At 41.9% G+C, this 12799-nt stretch overlaps 1 protein-coding gene across 1 annotated transcript in view; it reads right to left on the bottom strand.

Annotated features, from left to right (window-relative positions):
* Positions 1-12799, bottom strand: part of sned1 (sushi, nidogen and EGF-like domains 1) — a 28249-nt gene that overhangs the window by 6204 nt on the left and 9246 nt on the right. The window contains exons 7-26 of the mRNA XM_034583079.1: positions 11837-11950; positions 11138-11251; positions 10120-10167; positions 9910-10017; positions 8393-8485; positions 8101-8235; positions 7733-7852; positions 7295-7411; positions 5236-5379; positions 4651-4824; positions 4435-4548; positions 3685-3798; positions 3476-3589; positions 3228-3344; positions 2809-3099; positions 2535-2718; positions 2217-2329; positions 1079-1357; positions 766-907; positions 598-680 (exon numbers count right to left, since the gene is read on the bottom strand). Of these exons, the coding sequence (XP_034438970.1) occupies positions 598-680; positions 766-907; positions 1079-1357; positions 2217-2329; positions 2535-2718; positions 2809-3099; positions 3228-3344; positions 3476-3589; positions 3685-3798; positions 4435-4548; positions 4651-4824; positions 5236-5379; positions 7295-7411; positions 7733-7852; positions 8101-8235; positions 8393-8485; positions 9910-10017; positions 10120-10167; positions 11138-11251; positions 11837-11950 (2718 nt within the window). The remainder of the gene's footprint in view (positions 1-597; positions 681-765; positions 908-1078; positions 1358-2216; positions 2330-2534; positions 2719-2808; positions 3100-3227; positions 3345-3475; positions 3590-3684; positions 3799-4434; positions 4549-4650; positions 4825-5235; positions 5380-7294; positions 7412-7732; positions 7853-8100; positions 8236-8392; positions 8486-9909; positions 10018-10119; positions 10168-11137; positions 11252-11836; positions 11951-12799) is intronic.

Raw genomic sequence — 12799 nt, 5'->3', positions numbered from 1 at the left:
AAGGGCCGAACATTTCTAGAAAGGAAGCGATCCTCCCTGGAGCACAGGATAACATCTGTAAAACAGTTTTCTGTTTAGACCATTGGCTATAAACCTCTGCACTGTGATGCACTAACTTCAACAAGTGAAAAACATTACTAAAAACTATCGTCTAAGAACTAAAAGAAGAAGATTATTCCTGAAAGTCATTGGTGTCTGACTTATCTGTCTTTGTCAAGAGCTTCAAGATAAAGTGGACACCATGTGCAAGATTAATCTGTGATAGCAGAGAGACCGGTTTACATTAGAGGACCACCCGTATTTCATTCAGACAGGCCTTGGTTAGGGACATATGCTTATGCAGTATGACTTAAGTTAAGATAAGCCAATAAGAAAACTCCTTCATTGTTTGTACATCCTGATCACATTAAAACTAGAAATGTAAAAGTGTCCTCCTGCCTAGAAGCATTGAAAATTCCTTTATTAATTTACGTATGTCAAATAAGAGTGAATAACTGTATAGAACACATTAAATGTTTTGGAAAATGTGTCAAACGTTGGTAAAGTGGTGACTCATGACTTAATGTTTATCACGCGTCTCCTACGACTCGTACTTACTATTACGATGTCGAAGGGCTTTTCGAGGTAAGTGAGTGAACTTAGCCGTTATCTTTCCTCTCCTGTCAATGAGCTCTGTGTATCTGCAACACAGAAACCAATCATTTCAGCAGCAATAAACACAGTATAATGTTTTTAATGGCTGTTTGTTCATCATCACAATCATACCTGGGAATTTCCTCGGAGTTCTCCGTCTCTGCTGCACCTCCCAGGTCCTGAGGCTGAGCTGGGGGAGGTGTGCGTCCCACCTGAGTCCCCTGACCAGTCGCCGCTGGCCTCTCTCTCCTTGGTGATCGCCCCTCCATTGGCACTGCCCCACAGGAAATGAGCACAGAGTTTGACTTGAAAATCACCCACTTATAATCATACGGCAGATTCATTAAAAGCAGATTTCAGATTTGGGCAGAAAAAGGAATCTAACTAATGGGACATTTTATTGTATATGGATGGAGGAGATGAAAACGCTCTTGCAGACACTCACAGGTAGTGAAGGCTAAGTGCTGAGGAACGCTGTGGATCTGCTCCTGCCCCGTGCTTTTGACGGATGTGAGAGCCACATAGTATTGCTGTCCTGGCGTCAGCTCACGGAGGGTATACGAGCCTAGCTTCCCGTTGGGCAGGAAGCGACTCCTGGTATTCAACCCTCGGGTCATGTTGACCACAAAGCCATCTGGGACACTTCTCGGGTGGCGGCTCCAGGTGATCAGCGCGGAGTTCGTGGTCACATGTGACAGGGAGAGGTTCTGTGGGGGGAGAGGCCCTGAGGGAAACACATGTTGATGGTCAGATTGATAAACAGATACCATTGTTTGTTACTTGATTTTGTGTTGTCATTTTGTTTGCTGTGGTGTAAAATGATGTTAACTAAATATGTAAACTGCTGCCAATTCACAAGATAACCAATCACAGAGCTAATCCACATGCGTATCACTACTGGTTATAACAATGTATACAATTCTCTGTGCTTATAGAATGAATAAATGCATTTATTCTTTTATCCAACCGTCATTCACCAGAAGGACTTAGCTCATATGGGCTTCAAGACATTACTTACATTACAATACAGGAAAAGAGAAAACAAAGTTAAAGCAGGCGACATATGATATCATGGCTATGGATCAAAACACAGGAACTCGATATCGGATTTCAATTTAACAAACTAAATATACAATGGTCTAATACACGGTTGATAGTCTTGAAGAAAATTTGAGCTCGATTTAACACCTTGTACTTAAACATTCACTGTAATCCACATTTGTCTGTCATGTCAAACAGGCTGGATTGTCTGGCAGACATTTTCAGGAAAAGCTTAACTTGAAGAAGAACTTGAAGTACATGCTAGAATATGGAATAACATTTTTTTTAATTCTCAATCCTTTTCAAAGTTTTGAACATTTGATTCTCAAAGAAAAAGAGATTTAAGTAAAAACAGACAAAAAGATAAAGCCAGTCGTATGACAGATGTTCTTATATTTCCAAAAGGGAATTAGAAAAAGTTTAAATTCTAAATCTGGACAAAACTGGGCAGCCAGCAGCTGTTTTAGTATCATTCAAATCCCTTCAATGTAATTAGACATAATACATAGTTGCACTAACAGCTAAGTAGTGAAGTAACCTACTGCTCCAGAACTGCAGTGGTCCAACTGAGTGGCTGGTGGAGGGAAACTCATCTGGTCTGATTCCACTTTGAGTCAGTACGTCCACTGTGTACATCTGACCAGGAAGTAGTGAACTGAGAAACACACAAAGGTAAATGCACTACAGTCAAACAAGCATGGCACCTTTGTCAGCAGTGGCTAAATAGCGCCCTCTGGTGGTTGAAAGGTATATTACCCAAAGCCCTTCAAAGTGCACAACATCGCCACTTAGTGGCCAAGTAAAGCTGGAGGTCTGTACAGTTGTCTGTGTTCTTTTGAAGCATTATTTGTCATGCTGACCTGAAGCTGTACTCAGTGGTGCTGGTGTTGAGCACTGCGGTGCGAGCCTCGCTTCCATCTGAGGGCAACAGAGACACGTGCACCCTGCTGACCGCTGCATGACGAGCCGCCTGAACCAGCCAACGCAGCCAAACCTGAGATGAGGACACATTCACCAACTGCAGCTCCTCCACCCGCCGAGGTCCTGCACAGGAAAACACATGGAAATGGAATCAAACTTATACGGACATTTGGTTACACATGTTACTACCGATGCATTTAGGAATATGCTCACTGGTGCGTATCAGTGCGGTGGCAGGCTGACTGGAGTCTTTTCTGTTGGTGCTGCGTTTGATGGAGAAGGTGGAGATGTTGTAGAGCAGGCCGGGCACCAGGCTCCGCATGACGTGGGTGGACTGATGCCTGTCCAGGTAATCTGTTTTGGGGTCACCCCCACCCCCCAGTGGAGCGTAGGTGACAGCGAATCCGCTGATCAGGCTGTGCGAGGGCTCCGGCTCATCCCAGCGCAGCTCCACCTCGCTCTCTTCCACGCGCAGCACATGAAGACCAGAGGGAGGCAACAGGTCTGGGAACATTGGCAACCTTACATGTCTGATCCATACATTAAATAATTACAGAGTTGTCTTAGAAATACACAGCAGACAAGCTGATCAAGCTGGACACTGATGCAGTGTGTAGTGACTCTTGACTGACCTTTCTCACAGTCTTTGCCTGTGTATCCTGTTTTGCAAACACAGTAGTAGTTTCCTCTCCTGTCAGTCCTGCAGACGCCACGGTTTCCACAAAGTTGCAGTACACATGGATCTTCCACTGGGGGGTGACAAAGATAAACAGTTGCTACAATGCGGCTCATGCGTGACTGTTTGCACTTCATTAACTTTGTGTAAATGGGCTTTTAACATCAACAAAACAGACTTGTGAGGCAGTCGAAGGCCACTTACACATCTGGCACTGGTCCCCGAAAAAACCTCCTTTGCACACGCACACATAATGCCGCCTGAAGCCCCGACACACTCCTCCATTTAGACAGGGGTTGGATTCACACGCATCCTGCTCTGCACACACATATTTACAGTAGAACTTGATTGCTGTCCTCTATAATCTGTATGTTAAAATATAGGAGCTGTAGCAGGTTGAGTAAACACTGTACCTATTTCACAGTTCTGTCCTTTGAAACCTTGTGGACAGTGGCACAAGTAGGATCCAGGCTGGTCCTCGCACGTCCCCCCGTGCTTACAGGGTTCAGACAGGCATGCATGTGTCTCTTAAGGGGGAGGAAACACACATATACACCGGTACTATAATCAATATGTGTGCAGATACATTGAACTTATTTCAGCATTACTAGAAGTTCCTCAATTGGTCCTTCAACAACTACACTGGCTCCCGGTCCAACATCCCCTCATGTATGTCCCTTGACATTGCCTATGTGTTTACACTTGTAATTACTTCCATGAAAGAACAACACAAGAGAAATGTATACAATTTTGCTAAAATGAATCTTAATTGACCCGTCTCAGAATGGCATTAGGTAATATCTGACCTCTAACCATGGGGTATTTGACATATTGGTTTAGAGGTAAAATTGGTGTATATATCACATATGGACTCCATTGGTGTATTGTGTGGGACCAAGATAAGCCAATATCTAGGCACCTCCTGATGACAAATATTTATATATATATATATACTTTCTATATACTTTATTCCCACTTACAAATCCTACCTAAAACCTTTTAGACCTGCTTCTTCTGTGTTACCATGCCTTCTTGTTTTTACTATTATTATCCAATTATTGTTTAATTGACATCCTAATATTTTTTAGATTGTTGTTACATCTGTACAGTTTCTTCTAAATAGCATGTATTATTTCATTGTTATGAGTTTGATTAGGTGATACCTGTTTGACAGTGGTTTCCACTGAAGCCATCCTTACACACACACTGGTAGGATCCAACCTGGTTTTGACACGTACCACCATTAAGGCAAGGCTGTGATAGACACTTGTTGATCTCTGCAATGATAGGAATAAGTGTAAGTGTATAAACTGTGGAAGAAATAGGAATCTTGTTGTGTAGGATGTTTGTTCGGAGTGTGTGTTTGATTCTGTACAAACCCTCACAAACGGGTGGCTGGCTCCAGTCTCCCTGAATACCACAGATGCTCTGGGTGGCTCTGGGCACAGACATAAAGCCTGAGTTGCATATATAAACAGCCATGGAGCCCGGTGTTGTCGAGGAGAACTGGACCTCGGCGTTCTTGACTTGCAGGGGCGGCCCACAGCTCAGCTCTGAAATGAATCCAAACAGGCCGATAAGGTCGGCACGGCTGCACAGTAACACTAGCTACTCACAAACAGTGGGGCTTAAAGGAGCTCATTCAGGACATATTACTGGTAACAGAGGTGTTTTAGATACACACACTCTGGTTTTGTCCTCCTAAAGTTACACCCCAGCATGCAGCATCAGGTCCAATCAGGTCTGGCTTTATATAGTTTATGCAGCCATTCTATATCCGTATATGTGGGGCCTCCGGTGCAGCAACACAGCTAAGATTATCTTCAGATGGAAAACGACTATCTCTACACACAGCTCAGGATATCCCCTGCTTGTGACAATCTATTAAAAGTCAATGTCGTACAAAGTTTGGCATCAGAGTGAGACTTGGGACATTATTGTGTGGTGACACACAGTCTCCTTACCTGCAGATGTTTGTACTGAGCTCCTGTTTATTTCACAGTGTCTGCCACTGAACGCCTCAGTGCATTCACATTTATACTTTCCAATGTAGTGAAAACACGTCCCGCCATTTAGACAGGGGGTGGAGGCACAGGGGTCTGGCTTCCCTGAAAGAAAGCATACACACGCAGAATTAATGATAACAATAGAGAAAATAACAACGTCATGTGTAAAGCATGTCAAGATGCAGTCCAAAAAAATGTATTCAAAAAAATTATTATCATAATACAGTTTGCTGTTGTACGATCCAGGGGAGGGTACCCCACAGTTTAAAGGTCAAAAAACAGGACTCTAAGAACAAGCAGTTCTCAAACGGAAGGCAGTGTAACATCATGTTGGAAAATAAAATAAAAGGTGTGGTCAGGCTTGATAAACAAGTGAAGGGACTTTTCTAAAGGGATCATTTCTAAAAGATACACGTAGCCAGGGTGGTGTCATGTGCAGTGGGGAGCGTGATCTTTGTTTTTTTGTATCACGGAAAAGGTAAAGTTGCAACAAGTGAATTCGAATACAAGTGGGTGTGTAACTACCTTGAACACACAGACCTAACAAGTGGATTTGATGAGCAAGGTGAACCTGAAGATGACCGATATGTTCCTCTGCTCAAAGCCGGATGAAAGCGCAGCATACCTCGCACTATACAGATGGAAGCTGGTGTTTATTGTTCTTGATTCTTTGCGGTTTATTTCTGTTTTGTTAGTTTTTGTTTATCTACATTCTATCTGACTCCTGATATAGCTGTGTGTATCATGCAGGTTTATTGAAAATCAAAAAGGGAGTTTATTTTTTCAAAGTGGGTATGTTTGTTTCAATATTGCAGTAAATTGAGAATTGAGTAAAAGTTTTGGTGATGTTCCTAAGATGAAGACAAATATTATGATAACTTTTCATCTACAACCTCTCCCAGAGAGGGATGGGAACCATCAAGGGTTGAATACCAGTTTTAAATTGTCCAAACTATCAACATCATGTGCATCTGAGCTTATCACATCGTTGCATCATGCTGGGATGTTTTCCTGACTGTTGCTCACTGCAAAACAACAACATCTACCTGAGGCTTCTATGCTGGTGGAAACAAGTAGGAGTCATGGTGGAAAGGATTTACTGTCCAGAGCGTGGCTTCATTTCATGAAGGAGGATGACGACAGTGCGACCTGAATGGTCATTTCAAGTCAGGGTGGAAACATCTTTCCACACAACATGGGCTTGAATTCCTGAAATGCCATGTATTTGACACTCACACACGAGTGCCACTGCTTCACAACCAAGCAACACGTAAAGCTTCTAGTAAGGTATTTTTAAAAAGTATTTTCAATATAGATATAATACATATTTTTGGGACCAGATCAATGTGTTTGAACAAGTCTCATTTGTTGAATAACTTGTCATTTTTAACAATATTTTTAAAATCACTGCCCAAAAAATTCCAGGTAGTGCAACCAAATATTTGTAAAGATATATATATTTTCCATCAATTTATTCTTAGTGAAATCTTTGGCAAACATCCATTAGAGTGCCTACACTGCCAAAGCCATTATTAGTTTGTTTTTGTATTTACAATAATTTAAGGTTTTTGTATTCTATTGGCCAGGTATTGAGTATCTAAAGCATCCAATTTACATTTAAAGATGGAAAAATAATTACACAACCCCGAACCCTAACATTATATTTATCATTTAACTAAATTGGTTTTACTGAATAAAGTAATACATGTCGAGGATAGATTAAATTACTTTAAAATGGAAACTTTGAACCATTTGTATCTCTTCAATTCCCACCCTACTGCCATAATACATCTGTGACTGGTTTCTTGGGGCAGACAGAGTCTCAAGTAGAATCACAGTTTTCTGATCACCGAGTTAAAAAAAAGATTCTCAACTTTAACAGTGAAACTGGGGTTGTTACTGTGCATTCTTACACATGAAATGCAATGATTTCATTTCACACAGTTTTGCAAGAAATTCAGTTTGTTTTTGCCCTGAGTACAAAATGATTTGAATATGACTTGAGGCTGGCACTCACCCACTTCACAGTGTTTCCCAGTGAATCTGTAAGGACACACACATCTGTAGCTTCCCGCCTCTTCCTTACAGGAGCCACCGTTGCGGCAGGGACCAGAAGCACAAGTATTGAGTCTAACTGGAAAGAGACAAGAGAAACCTTGAAGCAGAGAACACTTAGCTTGTAATCACACAAAATAATTCAATAACAGTTACGGTCATAATTCAGGAAAAAAGCTCAAAACTCTGTCATCAGTGCAAGTTAGCATAAGCCTTTTAGCTGTTGTACTATTGCAGCTGTAATATTTTAACATAAACAGCATTACTAGTAATAGCATGTTTCCTGTTGGGTTTGAGCTTGAGTTATGACCAACAAGTCTGAGGGATGATTTGATCATGATGCTTCATAGGCTCATGTGAGCGTGGTCTTCTAGTGTTTTTATAATAATTATAATGCTACCTTTTTCACAGTGCTTCCCCCAGTATCCGTATTTGCATTCGCAGGTGTAGCCCCCGTCCCGCTCGTAGCAGTAGCCCCCATTCAGACATGGAGAGGAGTCGCAGACCGATCGGGGCTGTACTGAAAAACACATACCGAGACTTGACTGTGTTCCATTGGTACACCTCCTCAATTTAACTTGAGCCTTTAAAAAACACATTATTCCTCATTTTATGATTCGATGCAATACAAATCTCAACATAAAAACAACATAAATCAGTAAATGCAAACATGAACATTTCTTTTTGGTTGAAAAACATGACACTTGTCAAGACCAGTGTGTTTGTTGCTATAGTAACTGTTGTTGGGTTGGTGACTCAGGGTCTTACCATAGGGATCAAAGTCCTTGAGATCTAGCTCTGCTACACTGGTCTGACACGTGCACAGGTATGCTCCCCCGAACTCCAAGCAAGGGCCTCCATCAGGGCACAGCCTGCCATGACTGCATGGCGTTTGGGTAACTTCTGGGTGGAAGGGATTGTTAGGTGGGTTCACATATTTTGGAAAATGAACAACTTCTTATTGAAGACATTTGCAAAGTTTTGCTTATCCAATTTTTTTCCCCATATTCATCAAAGCTCTTGTCAGACACCTGATAGGATTATTACGTATTATACCCACCGAACTGACAGTAGGGTCCTGTGTAGCCTGAAGGGCATTCACAAGTCCCATTGATGTCCACACAGACACCCCCATTCTGGCAAAGACATTCCTCTGCAGACACAAAGAGAGAAACAGAGAGAGAGGGAGAGAGAGCATGTGTCTGAGTTTGTTTGAGGATGAGAGAGAAGCTCAAAGTTGAAAGAAAGTGCTTTAATTAAGTTTTCAGGAGTGTAAACATAGGGAAAAGGTAGAAATGGTAAACATTGTCTAACATATGCTGAGCCAATGCCTTTCATCAGCTGTACTGTAAATGATATATTGATTTACTGTCATTTCTCTTTCCCTAATCTTTTCCCCCCCAAAAGTTCAGAGGAACAGACGATTAGGAGTCAGCATGCCGCACATCCGCTCCGTACAAATTGTGAGAATGTTTTTATTTTTCCCCTCTTTCCTAATTGCGGCAGCGGATCAAAGGAAGAGGCCATATCGCAGCTAAATGGCTCCTCTTTGAAGTCGCGGGAGCTCGGTGGAGGGTTTTATTTTTCTGATGATATGGAGCATATTTTGTGACCAAAACGTATGGCCCCCGAGGGCAATTAATGGATTGTTAATTTGCTAGAGCCACTTTCATTGGCCACCTGTGCGGCCTGGGCCCTTTGATCTGGGAGCCCTGATTAGGCATTTCTGAGTCCCGCTACTTTCTCCTCCTCGGAGTATCATGCTCCTTTTTCCACTGTGCCTTCCAAGTGAGCCAGGCAGGAAAGTATTTGGGAGATTTAAGAGAGCCTATATAAGCACTGATAGTTATTTCAGCTCAGGGGTGAGAAGTAGCATGCATTTGCAATAGCTCAAATACTATTTAAGAGCTTTTTGGTGAAAAAAATTAAAATCAGGTAGTAACTGTTATCGCGAAGTGACAGTAAACTCCCATGGGAGCACAAATTGGCTTTAAGGGGAACACTTGTTATTTCCTAGAAGAAATACATTGTGATGCAGAGATTATACATAACACCAGATGACTTATTAATGTGCATTCAAAAAGGAAGGTATGAAACATTAGCCCAGGAGCATTTTACATATTTTGTGTTCAAATTGCCCTATGGTTATGCAAGCAGCAGCTGTGCTTGAAACTATAGCGTGGTGCAGTGGCCAACTTCCAGAGAAACAAGTAGCGGTGTGGAAGCATGCATATTTCAACAGCTCTGTCTGAAGAAATGACCTGAATACCAAAGAGCAGCTTTGACTCATAAAGAAGCTGTTTTAAGTCTAGACAAAGCACTTCCTCTTGTTGGTAAACTAATAAAATGCGCTATAAAACAATTATTCACAACATCAAGCGACTGGTTCCCGTAGTAAACATTGGGCGAGGCCGTGTCAGTTTTGATAATTACAATAATCCATCATCACAGCAGCCTCTTCCAGGGCACAGCTCCAAATTCCTGTGGGATAGCACAGCTCCTCTTCAAATACCCCAGTCTGCTGTCTACCTGCCCAACTGCCAGCAGTGAGTGTCGGCCTGGCCAAGTGCACAATACCTTCACACTTGTCACCGTAGAAGCCTGGAGCGCATGTACAGTTGTAGCCCCCGGAGCTGGTGTGTTCACAAATCTGGTGCTTGTTGCAATCATCGTCTTCGCACAAAGCTGCAGGTGAAAAAAACAAAACATGGCAGGATGTGGTATGAGAACAAAAGTGAGTGTGAGAAATTCTGGCAAAGTTTTTGCTGTAGCTGTGCTTGCCTTTACCTGTTTGGTTTTCTGCCTCAGTTGAATTAACCTGAAGTGCTACCAGTTCTGAGAAAGAAATATAGGAAAGTGGTTTGATGGGTGGATTCATGGAAATAACCATAAAACATTTTTGTTTCCCAAACTTACCTCTGGTCTAACCATGCAGATAACTGTCTCTGAGATATGTGCTGCCACCACAATACAGTGGAGGTGATTACAATTGAGTCACATTAGAATACTTATAGAATTTTAGAAAATTTTAAACATCTCTGTCAACAAGCAGACCCTGAAAAAGTGAATTCATCTCTAGTGTATTGAGGTGACAGCAGAATCATCATCCATTTCCCGGTCTTAAATGGGAAATGGATGATGCTTTATATGGCTTATATAGTGTTTCTCTATTCTAATTGACCATTCAAAGCTTAACAGTACAAGCAACATCCCCCCCTCACATAGAATGCACTTCTTCCATCACACACTGCCAGCACAGCAGTCGGTTCAGCATCTTGCCCAAAGACACTTTGTGTAAGGGGATAAGAGCCGGAGATTGAACAAATTGAACCAATGACCTTCTGGTTAATGGACAACCCGGTCTGTCTCCTGAGCCACAGACACTCCTTAACTACATAACTAAAAATAAACAATCATCTACCTATTAAGTTCTGTACAGAGAAAAAGGTTTTGTATTTATGTTTTAATTACAGTTGTCAGGAAGGTGTGACTGTATTAAATAGCTGTACAGGCATAATGTCTTTAAGCAACAAATAAAAGAATTTGATAGAATATGATGTTGGCAATGGCGAGCCACAACAGAACCAACTCACTGACACAAAATTCGTAGCCATAAACATTCATTTTGCTCTCAAAGAGGTATGATAGGATTCCCTTTGTGTTTGTTCCAGTTGGAAAAATCCTGGAGTACTGGAAGCCAAACTGAAAGGAGAAACTCTTACTTCCAGACGGTGTGAACATTTTCTATAAATAACCATATTTGCAAACATGCTGTTTTGGTTAAAAAAAGTGGATTTCAAGTCACCTGTCTCACAGAGCGCTCCAGTGAAGGTAGCGGGACAAACGCAGGTGAAGTTGGCCAGCTGATCGACGCATTCTCCTCCATTCAGACAAGGCTGCGACTCACATTCATTTATGTCTGGAGGACACACAAAATTCAGGTCATCAGAGGAGAAACGTTTATCTGCTGCTGATTCTGTTTCACATTGAGATTCTTCAGTCGCCACATGGAAATCCAAGATTTTCTCGTCTAAGGCACTGAGCTGGATTAAGAGCACTGAACTTCCCTTCCAAAGGCATAGAGTTTCATTGACCAAGTGTCTGGTATTAAGAGTAATCCGGCCTCATGTAGAAACAAGGATTCATGAACTGTGCAGGGCCTGATCATTTAATTCTCCACCGGGTTCAAGTTTCATCAATAATCAATCACGAGGAAAGACAGATGAGTAAATGTCTTCATGGAAACCCACCTGACTTCAGTGACCTTTCTCACTGCGGTTCATTGCTACAGTGTGTGACGAGAAAGAAAAAAAAAAGGTTGTTTGCAAATCAAATCAACCGTAACCTCAACTTGGAGCCATTTGTCTACGTAGACTGGGAAACTCTTTGGACAAAAACATCTGCCAAATGACTGAGTTTGATGTAGAAAGCAGCAGAAAATATTTCCTTCTGGAGGGAGATGCCTACTTTTTCCCCGGGACTGTCGAAAAAAACCACAGCTCACCTGTCTCACACAGTGCGCCAGTGTAGCCCGGTTCACATGCGCAGGTGAAAGTGCCGGCGCCTTGTACACACGACGCGTTGTTGAGGCACGGTCTGTCTCTGCACTCGTCGATGTCTGCAACACACGCACACACAAACATGCCATTGCACACGGACGGAGAGAGACATGCTTGTGGAATATTTACTCAGCTGATTAATATATCCGCCACACTGCTCCCCTCACTCTGCAAGTATGTGCTGCTGGCTGTGAAAGGTATTAGAAGAGGTTTGATACATCTCCACGGGCTGGACTATGGGAAAAGGCACAGAAGCTCCAGAAAGGCTCCACCAAAATATTCTAAATACTTCTTTGTGTGGAAACTACTTAATGAAGCACAAAATACTTCAATCAGGGTTTTTCCAGTTTTTCAGCTTGGAGGAGAAGTTTGGAGCGTCAGCAATAATATCTCTACCGCCAGCTCTTTTTGATAATTCAAATAATTTTTTCCCCACAATATCGGACAGAGCGACAGACACACAGCACAGGTGCTGATCTCCGTCATGGCAACAACATTCATAAAATCCCTTCCTTTTCAGTAATGTGCCTTCAAAGTAAAAGCACAACGTTTGTTTTGTTGCTGCAATGTATCTTATTGATATGAATTAAAGAGCTTGTATTTTGCAAAGTTATGAAGTTGGGTCTGACGACTGTGTCAATTGCTTCACAGACCTCTGAAATAGGCCAAACTCAACGTATGAAAAAACAGCAGTTCAGATAATCATTCGAACTTATATGTTAACCACACACGTGAACAGTAATAAAAGCTAATTTAGTTTCATTTTATGAAAAACATTGACTATAAAATCTTCCTGGCAGACAAACTAGGTAGGATTAACACAACATTTTCTAACATTAATCTGCACCATAGACTGTTTATAAAAAGCTCTACACACAACATCCAGCACACAAACATTAAAAAGTGAC

Source organism: Hippoglossus hippoglossus, chromosome 4 (genome assembly GCF_009819705.1).
Source record: "Hippoglossus hippoglossus isolate fHipHip1 chromosome 4, fHipHip1.pri, whole genome shotgun sequence".
Classification (NCBI taxonomy): Eukaryota; Metazoa; Chordata; class Actinopteri; order Pleuronectiformes; family Pleuronectidae; genus Hippoglossus; species Hippoglossus hippoglossus.
Note: the sequence above shows the minus strand (reverse complement) of the source record. Positions and strands in the feature narration are given on the sequence as shown.